At 30.7% G+C, this 20,108-nt stretch overlaps 2 protein-coding genes across 3 annotated transcripts in view; one reads left to right on the forward strand and one right to left on the reverse strand.

Annotated features, from left to right (window-relative positions):
* The first annotated feature begins 365 nt into the window (after positions 1-365).
* LOC134686376 (uncharacterized) lies at positions 366-2,095 on the forward strand. Its single transcript, XM_063546044.1, has 3 exons — positions 366-522; positions 1,137-1,208; positions 1,580-2,095. The coding sequence occupies exons 1-3, from the start codon at positions 381-383 to the stop codon at positions 2,071-2,073; spliced, it is 708 nt and encodes a 235-aa protein (XP_063402114.1). The 5' UTR covers positions 366-380; the 3' UTR covers positions 2,074-2,095.
* Positions 2,096-7,061: 4,966 nt separating this feature from the next.
* Positions 7,062-20,108, reverse strand: part of LOC134688211 (phospholipase D1-like) — a 58,013-nt gene continuing 44,966 nt past the window's right edge. For both annotated transcript variants that reach the window (XM_063548690.1, XM_063548689.1), the window contains 3 exons: positions 19,888-20,105; positions 18,872-18,992; positions 7,062-12,757 (listed from right to left, as the gene is read on the reverse strand). In XM_063548690.1, the coding sequence (XP_063404760.1) occupies positions 12,533-12,757; positions 18,872-18,992; positions 19,888-20,105 (564 nt within the window). In that variant the 3' untranslated portion in view covers positions 7,062-12,532. The remainder of the gene's footprint in view (positions 12,758-18,871; positions 18,993-19,887; positions 20,106-20,108) is intronic.

Genomic DNA, 20,108 nt, shown 5'->3' on the forward strand with positions numbered 1-20,108 from the left:
ATACAAATGGACAATTGTAAATGCACTTTCACCATTTTCAATTGAAATTTGCTATGCATCTTCAAATACAATTGACCCGTGCATCACCAAAAGCAAGAACATAGGAAAAGGTCAACTTCAAACACTTCATCTAGTCATATTTACTAGTATTTGCCTTTCATTCCAATAAATAATAATAAGTTTTGTGATAAATTAGAAGAACATAGAAGATAATAGATTACATAAACATTAAATTGAAAAAAAATAGGTACAGTGATGAAAGCGTGAACAGCTGTAGGTACTTCCGTAATATGATATTCATGTTTACAAAATTAGATATCAGTTAGTATATACAATGCACGAAATCCAATTGTCAAATTGGCAAAGTTACTGAAAGGGAGATGGTTCTTGTGCTTGTAGTTCTGGTAGTTTTGGGAAAAGAAGTATATGGTAACAAGGAACAATGTGAGAACCATGCTGTTAAAGCCAAGCTGTTTGATGCTATTTGTTCAGGTGTTAAACAAACAAGAATTAAAAGCCAAGGTAATATAATCACATCATAAATACATTATTAAAATTTAATATATACGTCAGACACGCGTGTCGTCTTCAACAGACTCATCAGTGACGCTCGAATCTAAAAAGTTTAAAAAGCCAAATTAAGAATAAAGTACGAAGTTAAAGAGCATTACACACCAAAAATTCCTAAAAGTTTTGCCAAGAACAGCAAAGATGATCTATTCCTGAGGTAGAAAAGCCTTCTCATTTCAAAAATTTAAAAGTTTTGTAAAAAGTTTTATAAATATGACCATATCAATGATAACTCATGTCAGCACAGAAGTGCTTACTACTGGGCTGGTGATAACCTTGGGGAAATAATTCCCCACCAGCAGTGGCATTGACCCAGTGGTTGTCAATAAATTTATGTGGACATACATTAAAAACTGTAGTTATGAGCTTACAAATACGTGTCTTCCTTTTATTTTCCTCACAGAAATTAAAAATAAACAGACACCGCACTGTTTCAAAATCAAATCAATTGAAGTAAGTATAGTTATTTTTTCTACATGACGTTTCCTCCTATTTGTTCGCAAAAAGTCTTTGCTAGACGTTTTTTTTACTTTCTTTTAATTCTTAGAATACTGTTTACATTTCAGAAACAGGCACAACATATACTAGATGGGGGAGAACGAAATGTGCTGGAGACAAAACAGAAATCGTATATAGTGGTTCGTAATTATGTTTTATCAAAGGAGTTAAATGAATTATTATAATTTTCTGATGCAAATAAAGAAAATGAGATTTTAGGGTAGACATAAATGAGACAATTTATTTATGTTTCTGGATAAACTGGCATATTTTCTTATATTTCGTATAGTTATCAGTCTATAAGTCGGTATTACGCATTGTTTTCAATGAATTAATTCTGGAATTTTAACATATATTATGTATCGCCTCTTAAAAAAAAGAATATTTTCGATAAGGCCATATTTTGGGGGTCAATGTCCGTTTTCACAATGTATGAAATTTGAAACAATGACTATATTTGAAATAGAAGGTCTGTTTTTTTTATAATTATACATAAATATTATTTTAACAGGTTTTGTTGGTGGTGCGTCTCATTCTGACATTGGTTCTCAAGTGAACATGCTCTGTGTACCAACACAGCCTCAGTATGCCATTAACAACAAGAAAGTAGATAATCATCCATGGCTTGGTGGAACCATATACAGTATACATCATATGAATACTCCTAATACCGCTCTAGATCATTCAAAATATACGCAATATGGTATTCCATGTACTGTATGTAGGGCTAGAGCTAAAACATCTGTTATCATGATTCCGGGTCGAAAAGAATGTATAGGTGACTGGGAAAAAGAATACAATGGGTATTTATTTGGTGGAAATCCTACATTCAAATCAGGTTCCGAATATGTCTGCATTGATGAAGTTCCCGAACGACTAAAGAAGGCTACGAGTTGGTCGGGAAAACCTATTTTAAATCCGGTTCATTCCAAATGTAATGAAGCCATGCCTTGTCCACCCTTCATAGACGGAAGAGTACTAACCTGTGTAGTCTGTTCAAAATAAATAAAGATAGACTCATCATAAATATTAATATTACCATTTTGTACGCCAGACACGCGTTATTTCTATAAATGAATCTATTATTTATCCTAACCTTAAAATATTCTATACTAAACTTAAAGTAAAAAGAAAAGCATTGTTGTAAAATCTTACTCACTCATTCCACCAGTTTTTTCCTCATTGTCATGCAGTCCATCCGATGTATTTGCCCAATTCATACATTATGTGTTATCAAAAAAGTTATCAAAGGTACTAGGATTATAATTTAGTACACCGGACGCGCGTTTCGTCTACACAAGATTCATCAGTGACGCTCATATCAACATATTATAAAGCCAAACAAGTACAAAGTTGAAGAGCAATTTAGGCAACTAATATCTTGATTTACCTTCAAGTTTTTTTTATTATAAATAAAAAAAAATCTACACTTTGCTTAGAAATTTTAAGTAATTTATAACATAAGTTGTTAGATTTCTTTGCCTTCGTTACTCTATACTATTTGTCGATATGTTCCTACATATGTGTTCTTCAATGCAAACGCAATGAAAATAAATTCAGCTAAATACGTTGCTAGGGATTGTCGTGAAATTTAATTTGATACATGGGGATTTACTGCAGTCTACAAGCTAATAGTTATATCTCTAAAACAAAGAACAGCAATGCAAGTGTTGTCCTTAACGTCATGTTAGTTTTAAACGAGAATGTGAAATGAATGTGTGCCATTACCTTACAAAAGAATAAGCAATAAAATTGATATAGTGCTGTTTTTTTAAATGTAGACTCTATTATGTATCCTTATTCATATTGTTAGAAAATTAAAGAATTTGTTTCAAATCAAAACATGGATGTAGCCTCCCTATTGGTAATCACATTACATCTTCTGATTTATGTGTTTAATGCTAGCAACAGACTATTAACCTCTCTTCTACATATTAGAAATAATGAAATGTAAAATATCGAAAATACCGAACTCCGTGGTATATTCTAAACGGAAAGTCCCTGATCAAATTGCAAAACCAAACGTTCAAACACATCAAAAGAATGGATAACAACTGTCATAGTCATGACTTGGTACAGGCAATTTCATGTGTAAAAAAATGTGGATTTAACCTGTCTTTAATTATACATATAACGCCAACTGATAATTGTTTATGTGTATTCGTGCTTCATAAAAGAGGTACTACTACTGACATTGGGAATGTAAACAGTTACTAGTGATACATGTGAGTCAGGTAACAATAATCCGTTGACCAGTTCTGTGGTATAAACATGATTAGAATGAAATAAGTTTTATCACTTTCATAATTTTTGTAGTTGCTGTTTTTTTGTGTAAATATTTACATTTTCTTTTTTAACTTTAATTTGAAATGGTTTATACACTTACAGTTGTCGATTCTTTAAAAAAAAACCAGTTGCTTTCTTTCGCAGTTTCGGCAATTCAAAGTACTGCATGTTTATCATGTATAATCATATCTGTAAGATAGCGATCCATGCGTAATTATTTATCTTGTTGGCCATTTAAATCCTGTTATTTGGTGATACAATTAGCAGAATGAAATTATAACAAAGGAATTTTTTAGACTGTTAAAAGTTTAAAAACAATCAGATTCTAATATTGTCTTTCTATGTATATAGTACTAAAATCTAGTGTCTAGTAAAATAATAAGGAATAAATGTGCACCAAGGTACTCTCAAATATCATCTGACAAGGACAAGATTTTGGCGAATCATACGTCCTTCATGGCTTTAATGAAATTTATATTGAACATTAATTTAGAAGACTTATCAGTGTTTATTATTATGTATTTGCAAGCCTCACAAAATTCTGAAAAAACAACGGTACATTGCTGTACCCTTTTTTTGACATTTCACCCATCAGGGCTTATTTGTTTTGTTCACACATTAATGTCAATATAATGGAATTTGATGGGACTGTAATACAAGTCAGAAGTTAAGCTAGCTATAAATAAACTCATCATAGATACCAGAATTAAAATTTTATATATAAGCCACCCACACCTTTCGTCTACAAAAATCTTATCAGTGATGCTCAAATCAAAAAATGTCAAGACCAAATAAAGTACAAAGTTGAAGAGCATCGAGGACAAAAAAAAATCCTAAAATTTTGCCAAATACAGCTATTCCTGAGACAGAAAAGACTTAGTATTTCAAAAATTCAAAGTTTTGATAACGCAGTTAATTTATAATGTTGAACATTTCAATGATAATTCAAGTCATCACAGAAGAGCTGAGTACTGGGCTGGTGATACCAATAGGGAATTAAAACTTCACCACCAGTGGCATAAATAAAGGCAACAGTAGTTCAAAATTCATCAATTGATTAAGAAAAAAACAAATCCCGGTTACAAAAACAAGAGGCTCTCAAGTACCTGAATCGCTTACTTTGATTTTTTGGGCATTTATCTTTTGTTAAAGAGTTTAAGTGTCCAATTTCATTGTAGTTTTTATTTTTTTGTTTAGTGTATATAAGTAAGTGTTATAAAACATGATAAACAAATTATGTAAAATTGTCCTTAAAGGGCAATAACTCTTTAAGGGGTCAATTGACAGTTTGGTCGTATAAACTTGTTTGTAGATCTTACTTTGCTGAACATATTTGCTGTTAACACATTATCTTTGTCATTAATACTATTCAAGATAATAACCAAAAAATGTAAAATTTCCTTAAATTTACCAATTTAGTGGCAGCAATCCAACAATGGGTTATTACATTCATCTGTAAATTTCAGAGCTGATAGAATGTAACCTTATTAACCCTTTTACCTCATGTCAGATTTGCTCTAACTGCTTTGGGTTTTGAGATATAATCCAAAAACTGCATTTTATCCCAGACCTATGTTCAATTTTTAGCCATTGCGGCAATGTTTTTTGACAAAACAGAAAATAAAACACAAACTTGATTCTTGATACCCTAAGAATCAGCTTAAGTTTGGTTGGAATTGTTTCAAAAGTTTCAAGGAAGCAGATTTTTTAAATAGTTTACACCAGATGGACGCCAAGTGATGGCTAAAGCTCACTGTTCCTTCCAGGTTTAATCTACTATTGTCTACAAAAGAAAAGACCTATACCAATTAAGTAATATGACAGTTGTTATCCATTCCTTCTATATGTTTGAGCTTTTAATTTTACTGTTTGATTAGGACTTTCTGTGTTGAAATTTCCTGGATGTTTGGTATGTTTGTTATTTTACTTTTTGATAATCTGTTTGAACAATTGCTATAATACATACAGTGAAAGAAACAAGAGAAGATAACTGAATGAAATGTTTAATGTTCTCTGTTTATTATCATGATATGTTGTACAGAATTCAAATGAGATCATTGTAAAAATACAAAGAAACAATATTCATCAATAAAGTCATAACAAGCAATAATACAGCCATAGTGGAATGTTTACCATAAGGAATAATAGGGGAAAATTAATTAAAAAATAAAATGAAATGCATAAATTACTATGAATTCAGAAAGTTATTACATTTTCACAAATTTCTGCTAATAAATAATGCTATCAAAATTTTAAATGAAATTCTTTATTTTTGCGAATCCTATCTAGCTGAATTTACAGTACATGCTAGGGTCATGGAAAATAGAAAACAAAAGATTCTGTAAAGGGTTTTAGATATGAGTTGACATTTAATCAAGTTTATACTTGGTAGTTATTGTTCCGTGTATAAACCACTGAAATAATATTGAAACAAATAAAAACCAATATCCTTATAACACTTATTTAAAAATGTCTTTATTTTTTTGTAATAACCCTTTTTTTACTTATTTTTTATTGAAAAATTGAAATAATCAAAATAAATTTTGAGACTTAAAATTTCCAAAAGGTTTCCAAACACTAATATGATTTTCAAGGATAAGATGGGACAGAGAACAGTTGATAACAAGACGATATATATATTATCATACGAAAAATTACAAGAAAACTTATTATATTAGATTTTAATTATGTTGAAATCTTTACTGATATGAAGTCCACTGAGTAAGTTTCATTAAAGTATGATTGTTAATGACCCCATTTTCAGAATTTCTAAAAAATTTAAATACATAATGTAATTAATTAAAATGTAAAAATATTAATCACACCAATATAAAAAGATTTAATTGTCAACACTATCATTTAACATTAAAACATTCCTACCTTTTTCAATACTTTATTTTCAAACCTAAGACACATAGGTGTACATGTACAATAGATATGTTTTAGATGTGTTTAATACCTTGACTGGCTATACAGCCCTTGCAAGGTCGGAGAGAGATATTCATGCAGCACTTTGGAAAAGTAAAACTACATTGAAATTCAACACATAAATTTAGATAAATAGCAAATTGTTATGCACTTTCAACATTTTCAAATAATATTCTAGGAGATCTGAATGTAAAGAATGATAAAATCAACAACAACAAAAATCAACAATAATTACAGAATAAAAAATTATGTCATTACACATTGAGTCATCCATTTTCTGAGCCAATGTAATAGTTTAACTGTCATGAATTAACATATGTGCCTTAACATTCTATCTTGATGGCAATTTTTTGTGTTCTTTTTGTTTACAAAAGCCGTTGTGAATTTTGTATTCATCTTACTGAATTTAAAAAAAATAAAATCTAACTGAAATAACCATGTCATAAATAGGGCTGATTTTTAAATCTTTGCTTTGAAATGGGTTTACAAAGGTTATAAAACGTAATTATATGAAAATGTGTTGCCAGTGTGACCATATCACAAACTTGATAATGCTACAGACACAAAAAACAGTATGCTCAAAAATATATCCTGGCTTCTATGGACTATCACAATTGTGGAGTAGTCGATATATGTGCAAACTTGTTATTTCACTTTTGTCAATGATAAAGCGTAGCATATACATCTATAAACTTCTCCTTAATCAAATTCATTCTGATCATATATGTCTTTGTTTTTTTAATAACTAAAGGTGTAAATCAAATGTCAAAACATTAAAAAAACTATAAAAAAAATCAAATTAAACAGTAGCAAAGCTAAATTAAAGTACAAAATCAAAATCAAAATTACATTTACTTAGATAATTTAGCCAAGTAAAAATTTTCTAATACTAAAACAACTGTTTTAATAGCTATGTATATATTGTTATACAATAATCAATCATACAAGCAACTTAATCTCAATACAAGCAACTTACAGTTTACCCTGTTAAGGAGACTGATGATCTATAATGAATAAAATAAATAATATAATACAACTAAGAAAAGAAAAAATTACTTATCCATAAATACAATTTCATAATGAAATCTTCTTGAAAACCTTATATTATAGTTTAATTAGAGATCCTTTACTAAATTTCCTGTTGTCAAGTGTTGGCCCTTATACCTATCTATGCTTACTTCGATTTTGTGTCTATCACATCTTATTATTTTTATATTCTACATTGGGATAGAACCAAGATTTTTAATAAGGGAGAGATCAGTTTTAGAGAACAAAGTAATAGGTCTTATGTTTCTCAATTAAAGGGGGAAACATTAAAATATGTTTTAATTTCTTTCTTTCTCCTGTAAGAAATCTAGACAGATACCTAGAAACATGACCTTTGCTACATTTGATCCATCATCTTGAAAGAATCTATTGAAGACATCATATATGACTGCATATTTTTTTAGACTTTCATAGATGGCAATGACGACCAAGTAAAACCCAAACTGTAACTAATAATTTTACAATTAAATAATAAAACTATAAAAATGATTAAAAACTCTGCACAAATATTGTAGTTATCAATGACATAGGAACAGACATTGGCAAAACTATATGGTCTGTAAGTCTATAAACCCAGGGATTATACATGGTTGTAAGCTGTAAAAATCTAGTGATCTTGTCCTTCACCATATATTTTGATATGCAGTGTTCTATAAATAGATCATCACAATAAATCAGAATCTTGGGACTAGCTGATATTTAAGTACTTGCCATCTTAAGATATTAATAATTCAAACAGGACCAGAAAAGCATAGTTGACATTTAAAGATTATCATTGATCATTTCAGCAAAATTGATTTTCTTGCTTGAGTTGGCATGGCAAAAGTGAGAACAGCAATTAAGTAGAGATGACCACTGATAATCTGTTTATCGCTTTTTTACCTATTACAACATTGTCAATTTCATTAGCAAAGCCACATGCTCCTTAAGTTTCTAGCAATAATTTTCATATCACTCGACTCCACTCAGAAAGGAAATAATCAGTCAGCAAGATAAAAGGAAAATTTAAAAAAAAAGCAATAATACTTTTAACAGATTGTTGGTGTTTAACCTCACTTTCAACACTCTTGGATGTATCATGGTAGCATGTTTTATATTAGTGGAGGAAGACCAAGTGCTCAGAGAAACAATTAGAACAATGCACTTTGATGTAAGGCATGGATTTATATATGAGGCGTAGAAATAATCAGTTTAAAATTCATTGCATATAGTCTGATATGAACAATAAAATAAACAGTGCAAAAAAAAAATCAATTACAAAAAATACTTTTTTTCATTTGACCAAAAAATGTCATTGACCACTTATTATTATCTGGAAAAAACATGATGAGAAATCATCATCCATCATACAATATATACTTAATATAAGGATTGTATGGTACTTATAACACTATAACAATACTATAACAATTTATGCAATGCTCTAATTTCGAAAAAGTGTTTAAACAGGCATAAAACAGTTACTCAAGTATTTCTAATTATTCCTTATATATACAATTTGAGATAAAAAAAAAAAGTAAATTCATTTCATGGCAAGACTGAAACACAGCATTTCTTAAGACTTTTTGTTTATAAATTTAAGGAACATTAAAAAAACTATATCTGAAACTCCTTTCGTTTTATAATTGTTGCTGTATTTTACTCCTTAATACGCCAGTCCCACTATCTGTGAAAAAATGCAAATTTTGATGATCGTGGTACGATCGTGTAGGTCACAGTAAGGTAGTACCACGGTCGTGTTGAGGTCTTCAAGATCGTGAAGAGCGTGGCCAACTTTGTTCAAAACAATTGTGGTGAGGTCGTGGCAAAATAAGGTCGTAGTAGAAGCCTAGTGAGAGCGCACTAAGATTGTAGTAAGATTGAAAGGTCACTGTACAATCGTAGCAAGAGCGTAGCGAAAGTGTGATTCCATTCGGAGAGATTGCGCTACGATCTCACAGTGACCTTATCACGACCTTACTACGACCATCACGTTCTCACCGCGACCCAACTACGCTATTCACGACCATAGTACGATCCTAGCACGCTCTTCTCAGGACCTTACTACTTTCACACTACAACCATCATTTTTATTGTCATTTTCACATAAAATATATAAAAAAACTCCCTAGATTTTGTTTGTCTGAATGTATTTATCCATTTGCTCCAACGGCTCAACCATGCTTCTCAATTTTATATAGATTAGACCGTTGTTTTTTCCCATTTAAATGGTTGAACATTAGTATTTTTTGGGCCCTTTATAGCGTGCTGTTCGGTGTGAGCCAAGGCTCCATATTGAAGGCCGTACCTTAGCCTATAATGGTTTACTTTTATAGATTTTTACGTTGATGGAGAGTTGTCTCATTGGCACTCATACCACATCTTCCTATATATATTGACACATCTGTGTCATCTCTGCTATCTTTCATTAAAATATCTTCATTTGAGCTTTATGAACCAGCAATAGATTGTAATTTAGGTTTGATTGGTCTTATGTGTATAGTATCAGTTTAATTGAAGTCTGGAGCTGGCATGTCAGTTAACTGCTAGTAGTCTGTTGTTATTTATGTATTATTGTCTTTTTGTTTATTTTCTTTAGTCATATCTTCTGACATAAGAATCGAACTTCTCTTGAACTGAATTTTAATGTGCGTATTGTTATGCTTTTACTTTTCTTCATTGGCTAGAGGTATAGGGGGATGGTTGGGATCTCACAAACATGTTTAACCCCACTATTTTTGCGCCTGTCCCAAGTCAGGAGCCTCTGGGCTTTCTTAGTCTTGTACTATTTTAAATTTTAGTTTCTTGTGTACTATTTGGAGTCTAGTATGGCGTTCATACTTTGCTCCCACTGCCTCTACATCAACCCCTACCACCATTCCACGTTTTCTAGTAGATTTTGGTGGCATGACTGTATTGTTTCTGAGAAATCTCCGTTTTAATCAGAAATAGAAGAAATGGAACTATATTGATATGAAACACAGTATTGACGGTATTGCTGAGAAAGTAGTAAAATCGTGGTATCAACGTAGTATATTCGTGGTAAGAACGTGCTATAATCACAGTAAGATCATGTTGCAATTGGATAACTCGTGGTATGGTCGTAGTGAGAATGTGAAGAGCGTAGAAAGCTCTTTATAAGTGTAGTGAGGTCGCAGAATAAGCGTGGTGAGAACAGGAGCGTTGTAGAAGCGTAATTAGGACGTAATAGCATTGTGAAAGCAACGAAAATTAACATTTTCATGCCGCTCATACCGCGACCTCACCACGATCTAAATTTATTTTAGATCGCTGTGAGCCTGGTACGATCGTGGTCCAGTGGGACTGGGGCTTAAACAACGAAGCTATTTCGCTAATTTATTTTTGTAATACAATTGGTAAAAGTATGGTATTAGTAGAGTGTGAAAATCACTTTAATTGTAAACCTTAGGTCAAGTTAACAATTGAAAGGAGATTATTGGTATAGATATTTGACACAAGAAACAAACCTAACAAAAAATGAAGAGATTTTAGAACTTTGAATTAGTAAGTAAATTAGAAACAATGTTTCTAGAAGCCATTAATTGCCTCATAAATTTAGAGAGATACTTGGCAATTTTTTGTTTAGCCATTTTTAACATTAACTATGCCATTGTTATAAATTGAGCAGTTTTATCACTTCTAGTCTACCTTTTTATCTAAAAACTATTTAAAATCCATCATATATATCTATGTCTATTATATGTAATCTTAACTTCAAACAATATGAGATGCTTGCATCAATGTACATGATAGTATAAAAATAAATAATACTCTGTTTATATACATATAACTTTTCATAACAAGTTAACAACAATATTTCAAGAAAAAAAACTAATAACAAATATTACAAATATCTCTACACAGTCATGTGACTGTGACAAATGCAGGAAAATGGTGATGAAATTATTATCTAAGAATTATTGTTGACAGACACTACTAAAATATACACATCTTCAAATGTGCATTTAATATACACATCTTCAAATGTGCATTTAATATACACATCTTCAAATGTGCATTTAATATACACATCTTCAAATGTGCATTTAATGTACACATCTTCAAATGTACATTTAATATACACATCTTCAAATGTACAATTTAATATACACATCTTCAAATGTACATTTTAATATACACATCTTCAAATGTACAATTTGATATACACATCTTCAAATGTACAATTTTGTCGGTAATGCCCATAATTCTTGGTTAAGTAACATATTTCATTTGCTAAAATTAAAGGGATTCTAAACAAGTCCATGACTATCTAATGAAACTTTTTTTCCAATGCAAATAATAAAAAAACTAATTTATAAAAATCATGAATGAAAGCACTGATACAGTGAAACATATTTTTATAATTGAGATTCAAGATGCAATATGGAAAAAAGTGGCAAGATATGAAAGTAAACATATAACTATGTGAAAACAGGCACTTTATTCTTATATTTTGTAAATTAAATAAAAAGGAATAATGCAACACCTTTAAGAATTTAAGTACTGGAAAATTTCTTGATATAGTAATTCAATGAATGAGCTTGAAATGTGAATAGGAAAATCACAGTATTATACAGACATATGGACATCCCATCAATATATAGCCCAGCTTTGCCAGTGGGCAGGTTAAAGATTGTATGAAAATGGTGATGCTTAGTATATGATGAAGATTTTCTAAAAAAATGAATGAACGGCTGAAAAATATGACTTTAATTGATATCAGGACAAAATCAAATGTAAATAATAATAAAATTAAACAATTAAAAAAAATAACATATCACTGGGAATTAGTTGTTGTGGAGAATGTAATTCATTTAAATATGATAACTTTATTATGTAGTATTTCACCAAAGAAAATGATAATGAATACCAATAATTGAAATGCGTCAAATGATGAATAAATACACACATTTTATACATCACTATAAATATTCTAATTCCTTTTGTAGCTCCATTCTAATAAAGTTTCTAATTGTGTTTTTACTTTCATAACATTGCATGAAATAATTTGCATGATACATTTCAAAATTAATAAAATCTAATTAAAATCAAGTTAAAAAAATCAAGATAATTATTTACTGAACTGACAATATAAAGTTGTTATTATTACTCCAAACATTTTGCAGAAAATTAGCCATTTATTTTCATTTCAATAAAAATCTACATATAAAATAAAATTTTATTAAATCACCAAAAATAACAATCAAACCCATACTGAAATTGGTAAAATTGACTCTTTTCCCCCAAATGGAATGATACTGTTCTCGTTGTCTAGAAATTTAAGTGGCATTAAGACAAGATAGCCTCGTATTCTTTTTAATTCTTGACGAGCAGTCACTGGATCTGTCTCGGCCATTGATTTTTCTTGCATATATGCATCTGCTTCGCTGAATGAAAGCACCTGATTGTTAGGAAGACACCGGAACACCTGTAATAAGGTAATTCTTTTAAACTTTAAAATCTTCAATAGCACACCATGTCTTTTTTCAATGAATAATTGTTCCTCACATTTAAATCATATAATCTAAAGACTGACAGAAAATTGTAAAATGTTAAATTTCGGACCACTTCTGTATTTCTGAGATGTGAAGAAATTGCATCAGCTCAATCAATTATTCTTTCAGGCTTAAATTAATGTCCTATTTATGAAGAATTTTAAATAAGGTCTTTTACACTAAAATGTATGTAGGAGGGTAGGAAAGGACTTCCTAAATATCTCTACAACCAAGAACCATTTTTAAAAATAATTTTGCATAATGGTAATAGATTGATACTGAAAAAGACACATGATCCACATTCAACAATTAAACTTCCCTTCCAGACAAGCTTGAAACCTCCAACATACACTTTCAGGGAATAGTCCTAATTGAATGGTGTAGTACTTTCTATGTTGTGTGATTTAACACTATTGATTCAGATAAGGGTGAAGGTTTGATGCCATTAAAATGTTTAAACCCTAAAGTCCTAAGTCAGGAATCTAATGTTCAGTGGTTGTCCTTTGTTGATGTGGTTCATAAGTGTTTCTCTTTTCTTGTTTTTATATAGATTAGATTGGTTTTCCTGTTTGAATGGTTTTACACAATTATTTTTAGGGCCCTTTATAGCTTGCTGTTCGGTGTGAATTGAAGAATGTACTTTGACCTATAATGGTTTACTTTTACAAATTATGACTTGGATGGTGAGGTGTTTCATTGGCGTTCAATACTACATCTTCTTATGTTTAATTTATTTAAGGGAGACTACTACAGTCTAATAGATATGCAAACATAATTGAAAAGGAAATGTCTGTACAGAAATTAATTTCCTATTGATGAATAATTTTAAATGAGGGTTCTTCCATTAAAATGTAGTTTAAAGGGTAGGAAGGGACTTTCTGAATATCCCTACAACCAAGAACCCTTTTTTGGTTGTATAATGGTAATAAGACTCATATTGAAAGAAGACCTGACCAACAAAGCGCTTTAATAAAGACACAAGTCACAAAAAACGCCACCTACAGTGAAAAGAACGGAAGTTAGAAAAAAATCAGTGGAACAAAATATTGAAAATTGGTTAATTTAAACCTCGATTTTGGCTCGAAACTTACTATTTCAACAAGTATTTACCAACAAACAATACATTTAAAAGATGGGATGTGACATTAGCCAGTGGAGGATGAGAATTGGTTCATTTTGTCAATCAATCGGTAGGAACAAAATCAAATATCCCGCCATGTTGTTAAACCCAAATCGGATCACCAACTTAAAACTCTTAGTGAGAATAACTTTGTGTATCAGTGCAATTTTACTACTTAGTGGGGATGTTGAATTAAATCCAGGCCCACCCCCAACAGGACCAAATACACGATTAATGTCATTATCGCAATCGAAACTTTCATGGGACAAGGGAGATAATGATGCACTCAGTCGAACTCTTCAGGAAATAAGGTCAGAAATGACTACCATGTCAACAAACATGCTCGCAATGAAAACTGAGATGACTGGTGTCAACCAGAATATAGATAAACTGAACGACAAATTAGACAGTAAAATAGACATGTTACAAACAGAAAACAAACAGCTAAAATCACGGGTCGTGTCCCTAGAAAATCAGGTAGATAAAATTGAGGCCGGTTCCCGTAAGAACAACTTGCTATTTATGGGTGTCGATGATAAACCCAGTGATGTAAACAATGTATTTGAAGATATTAGTAATAAATCGTCAAATCAAAAAGAGTCGTGGGAAGAGTGTGAAATGAAAATAAGGCTATTCTTAGAATCTGTACTAGAACTGGGTAAAGAATTTGCTGAAAATGTACAAATTGAACATGTACAACGTGTCCGTGGAACAGAAAGAAAACGGCCGATAATTGTAAGATTCTTAAGCTACAGAGACAGAAACCTAGTATTGAAAACGGCAAAAAATATTCTTAAACAAAGTCAAACTTACAGAGTCAACGAAGATTTTACACCAAGTGTGCGAACTGCAAGGAAAAATTTAAGCCCATTCCTTCTACGTGCAAGGGAAAATGGCAGTAAGGTCTCAATGCGTCAAGATAAGCTTTTGATCGATAGTAAACTGTTCACTTTTGATGAGGAAACTCAAGACATACAAGAAGTTACAAGAAAATAGGGATGTGGTCAAGGCTCACGGTACTGTATATATGACAATTATTTTAAATGTAAACCCGATTCCTCAGAGAAGAAAATTAAGATTGTGTCTTGGAACATTGAAAGTCTAAAAACAAAGTTATATCGTGACAAGAAGTCTGTTGATGAGATAGTAGAAAATCATGATGTTATTAGCTTTCAAGAAACATTTCAAAAAACAGAGGATGAATTTGTAAATACGTTTTGTGATTTTGAATGTTACGAAAGTATTCGTGTAAACGATCAATTTGTCTACAACAAAGCTTCAGGTGGTGTGTTAGTGTTGGTTAGAAAAAATATTGTTACAACATATAAAGTTATACAAATCTTGAAACAATTTAAAGATATGATTATACTTAAATTTTGTTCTGAAAACAAAACAATTATAATGGTATTTATTTATATACCCCCAGAAAACTCCATTTTTTATAGTAATCAGAACACTACAAATGGTATTGATATTCTTGAAGAAGCGCTTTTTGAGGTTGAATCATTGTATGATAATTGTGAAATACTTATGGCGGGTGACTTTAATTCTAGGACTTCAGAATTAAATGATTTTGTCACAGAAGATAAACCTAACTATATTCCTGGTCTTCAATACATAATAAACAACGATCACGACTCAAAGTCATTTATTACGCAGTGTAAACGTAGCAATAAAGACAAAATTACAAATAATTTTGGTCGCTCATTGATACAGTTGTGTTGTGCAAAGGATTTATATATATTAAATGGACGCAAACATAATGATAGAGATGGTGAATTCACTTATATGTGTGCAAATGGTGCTAGTGTTATTGATTATATTATTTCTAGCTATAACATATTCAGATGGATATCACATTTTAGTGTACTTTCTGTTGATTTATCTAAACATTTACCAATTTCTTGTTGCTTAGATATTCCAGTTTCAGGACATATTGAAAATGGTGAAGAATATTGTAATGAGAAACAGATACGATTTAAATGGAACAGTAACAAAGCTCAGTTGTGCAAAGATCTAATAGTCAATCCGACTTCCTTAGCAGGTTTAAATGATATTTTAGAATTAATAGACAGCAATACAAATGACGCTGCCAAGGCATTAGTATCTCACTTGCAAAATATTTGTACAGAAGCTGGTTTATTATCATGTCATAATAAAAGCAGTGAACGTGCTATTAACAATCAGGAATGGTTTGACTCAGAATGTGTGTCTATAAAAAGAAAAAAGTGTAAATTATTAAATGATTTTCGAGCAACTAGCAATGCTGACATACTACAAGAATATGTTAAAACGAAACAAAATTTTAACAAGTTGTGTGTAACTAAACAAAAACAACACAAAGAGAATAAGAAAACTGAATTATGTAATATTGCTAAAACTGGAGATTCTTGTAAATTTTGGAAATTGATAAAATCAGTTATTAGTAAATCTAATATACCTAGGTCAAATATTTCTAGTGAAGAATGGAAAACTTATTTTTCTGACCTTTTGAACCCTGAAATAATAGATAAAGATGTAAATTTTTCTGAATTTGTTGATAATTTTGTACAGGCTCATAATACTGAATGTGATTTATGTATTGATGAAAATTTTTCATATTTAGACAGTGATATTACTAGTGAAGAAGTTTTAAGTGAAATAAAAAAGCTTAAAAATAATAAATCACCAGGTGAAGATGGTTTATCAGGGGAATTTTATAAATGTTTATCTTCAACACTTCTGCCAGTTTTGTTAAAATTATTTAATGAAATATTTCACACTGGAGATTTTCCAGAATGTTGGTCTACTGCTATTATTATTACATTGTTCAAAAAAGGCGATAGAAATGATTGTGGTAACTATCGTGGCATATCACTTTTATGTGTTATAAGTAAAATTTTTATGGGTATTATTTGTAATAGATTAAAAGTATGGTCAGATATGAACGAGCATTTAATAGAAGAACAAGCTGGTTTTCGCAGTGGCTATTCCACAATAGATAATATTTTCATACTGTGTAGTATTATTATGAAATATTTATCAAAGAAAAAGGGTGTTCTGTACTGTGCATTCATTGATTTTAGCAAAGCCTTTGATGGCATCAATCGTTCAAAACTTTTTTATATATTGTTAAGTAAAAATTTACATGGCAGAATGATAAAGCTATTGCAAAATATTTATGGCAATGTCAAAGCAAAAGTTAAAACAACTGATGGATTATCAGAAACTTTTACATGTAATTCTGGTGTGAGACAAGGTTGTACTTTAAGTCCTTGGTTATTTGCAATGTATATAAATGAACTTGCAACTGAAATTGAGAACAGTGGTGGAAATGGCATCTTTATACATGAGAACTTTCATAACGTTATGCTACTACTCTTTGCAGACGATCTTGCACTTATAGCCGATACACCAATTGATCTACAGAGAAGATTAAACAATTTAGAAAAGTATTGCGAAAAGTGGAATATGACTATAAACATGGACAAATCAAATATTGTTGTATTTAAAAATGGAGGTAAATTATCTAAAAACGAGAAGTGGTACTTCAATAATGAACCTTTAAAAGTTGTCAGTTATTATAAATATTTAGGAATATATTTTTCCAATAGACTGAAATGGACTTACTGTTGCAAAACATTAAGAATGCAGTGTGAAAAGGCTCTGAACATGATAAAACATTGTATGTGTAAACTTGGAACTAGAGATATAAATCTTGGATTTAAGTTATTTGACTCTATGGTTGCTCCAATTCTTTATTATGGTGCAGAATTATGGGGAACAGAGAAAGTGAAAGACATTGAAACTGTTCAAAATAAATTTTGTAAATGGCTACTTGGAATGGGCCAAAAGACTAATAATCACATAGCAAGAGGTGAATGTGGCCGTCATGAACTATATATAAATTATGTGTGTAAACCTATTAAGTATTTTCTACACTTACAATGCATGGATGATAGCAGACTTCCAAAACTATGCTATCGTATGATGTATAAAATGAATGAAAATGGACGTTTAAATTGGTGTTCTAAAGTGCAAAGACTATTATTTTCAAATGGATTTGGTGTTGTATGGGAAAGTCAAAGTGTTGGAGATACAAAATTGTTTTTACATTTATTTAAACAGAGACTTACAGATATAAACTTACAATCTTGGTCAGATTATATTGGCAACTCATCAAAGTGTGCTTTTTATTCAAAAGTTAAGGATTATATTTGTATAAATGAAAATATACAGAAACTGTCATATAATCTTAGATATGAAATTTTTTCAATTTTATGTTCAAACCATAAGCTAGCTATTGAACAAGGTAGACATGAAAACCAACCAAGGGAAAATAGGTTGTGTAAAATTTGTAATACAAATGAAATAGAAGATGAATTCCATTTTGTACTTGTTTGTCCAATTTTGGCTGACATAAGGAGAAATTTTTTACCATTATGGTGTCAAAGTAATTGTAACAGAGACACTTTAACTAGTCTTTTTAGAACAGAAAATTTAATTACTTTGAAAAATCTGGCTGTATTTTTGAAAAAAGCTAAATGCTGTAGAGAAGAAGTCTTGTCACTATGACTTGATAAAATGAATATACTTAATAAATAAATAAATAAATTTATTACAAATACAAGTTTATAAAACTTTTGAAAATTAATAGATATATATATATATATGTTGGTAATATGTGTGTGTTGTATTGTTTAATATATGTTATTATTGAACTGTAGTTGATATTAAATTGTGAATTTATAAATGTACCGTGGGCTGGAGGCCTGTTTTTGTACAATAAACTTGATTTGATTTGATTTGATTTGATTGATTTGAAAGAAGACCTATGACCCAGATTCATTAATTAAACTACCCTTCCTACCCACCCACAAACATTTTAATGGAATATCCCTATTTGGATTGTGCAGTACACAATGAGGTTATAGAACAGATACCCTACCTTTTCATATATCCCAGTGTTGACTGTTGCTACACTAAGATAGAAGTTTTTGTAGAACACATCATTAACTGGATCAGATAAGTCTATAGTGTTGTCTAATGGATCTATTCCTAGGTGTTCCCTGCAACACAATAAATTATCAGAACAAATCCATTGGACATATAGGCCTCGTCTATCTCTAGATGTTCTCAGTAATATAATATCTTAAGCGGATATGTTAGCAAAGTTGATGTGATCAGGTAGTTTAGTTATTGTATGCATACATTTTTGTATTTACTGGTATTAATCATAATCATACACTTGACAGTTTCAAATTGGATTTATTGGTAATGTGCAAACAGCCAGTAAATTGTCCTGACCATGACAAAACATGATTCATTATGCAACAGGAAATGATATCAAACAAACATGCTTACTGTTTGGTGTGACTTTGACCTAAAATGGGTTTTCCTTTACAAATTGTGACTTGAATGGAGAGTTGTCTCATTGGCACTTATACCACATCTTCTTATATCTATATGCAATACTCTCAAGTATTAAACATTGAATTGATGTCATGTTATAAATTGCGTTGTTATACCACTGTCACCAGGACAGGTGAAAGGTTGAAAGCTAACAAACACTTTAAATCCCACCACGTGCACATTCCCTATGTGCCTGTAATTCAGTACTTATGGTTGTTTGCTGTCAGTCATATCAAGTAACTGTCATTAGTTGTGGCTTATAATTTTTGTTTAATAAGTTAAAAAGGTTGTAATATTTTCTTCTTTTTTTTCATGCTATCTAGGGGCTTGTATAGCTTACAATACACTATGGGATCAATGTTGAAGGTGGTACCATGATCAAGGCCTGCAGTTGTTTGTATCATTTTCCTTTGTTTTCTTAAAGGATAGTTTCTCATTAGCAATCATACCAAACCTCCTTATGTTTATAAAAATTTTCTTTGTTTTTTAAGGTAGCTTCTTATTAGCAATCATACCACATTTCCTTATTTTTATCTAATAGAAGTCATTTACCTGAACAAATTTTTTCTCATTGAAGATGCAAATTTGCCTGCCATATGTTCGACACCATTCATTTTAACTTTGTGTTTATGTATGTCCTGAAACATGACAGCGATTTCACTATCTCTATCTCCCAGCATGCTTCGGTCGTTGATATTAGCTGATCCCATAATAACAGTGTCATCATCAACAATCATTAGCTTACTATGCACATATACTAATTCTGAGACCTG

This window comes from Mytilus trossulus, chromosome 10 (assembly GCF_036588685.1).
Source record: "Mytilus trossulus isolate FHL-02 chromosome 10, PNRI_Mtr1.1.1.hap1, whole genome shotgun sequence".
NCBI classification, from domain to species: Eukaryota; Metazoa; Mollusca; class Bivalvia; order Mytilida; family Mytilidae; genus Mytilus; species Mytilus trossulus.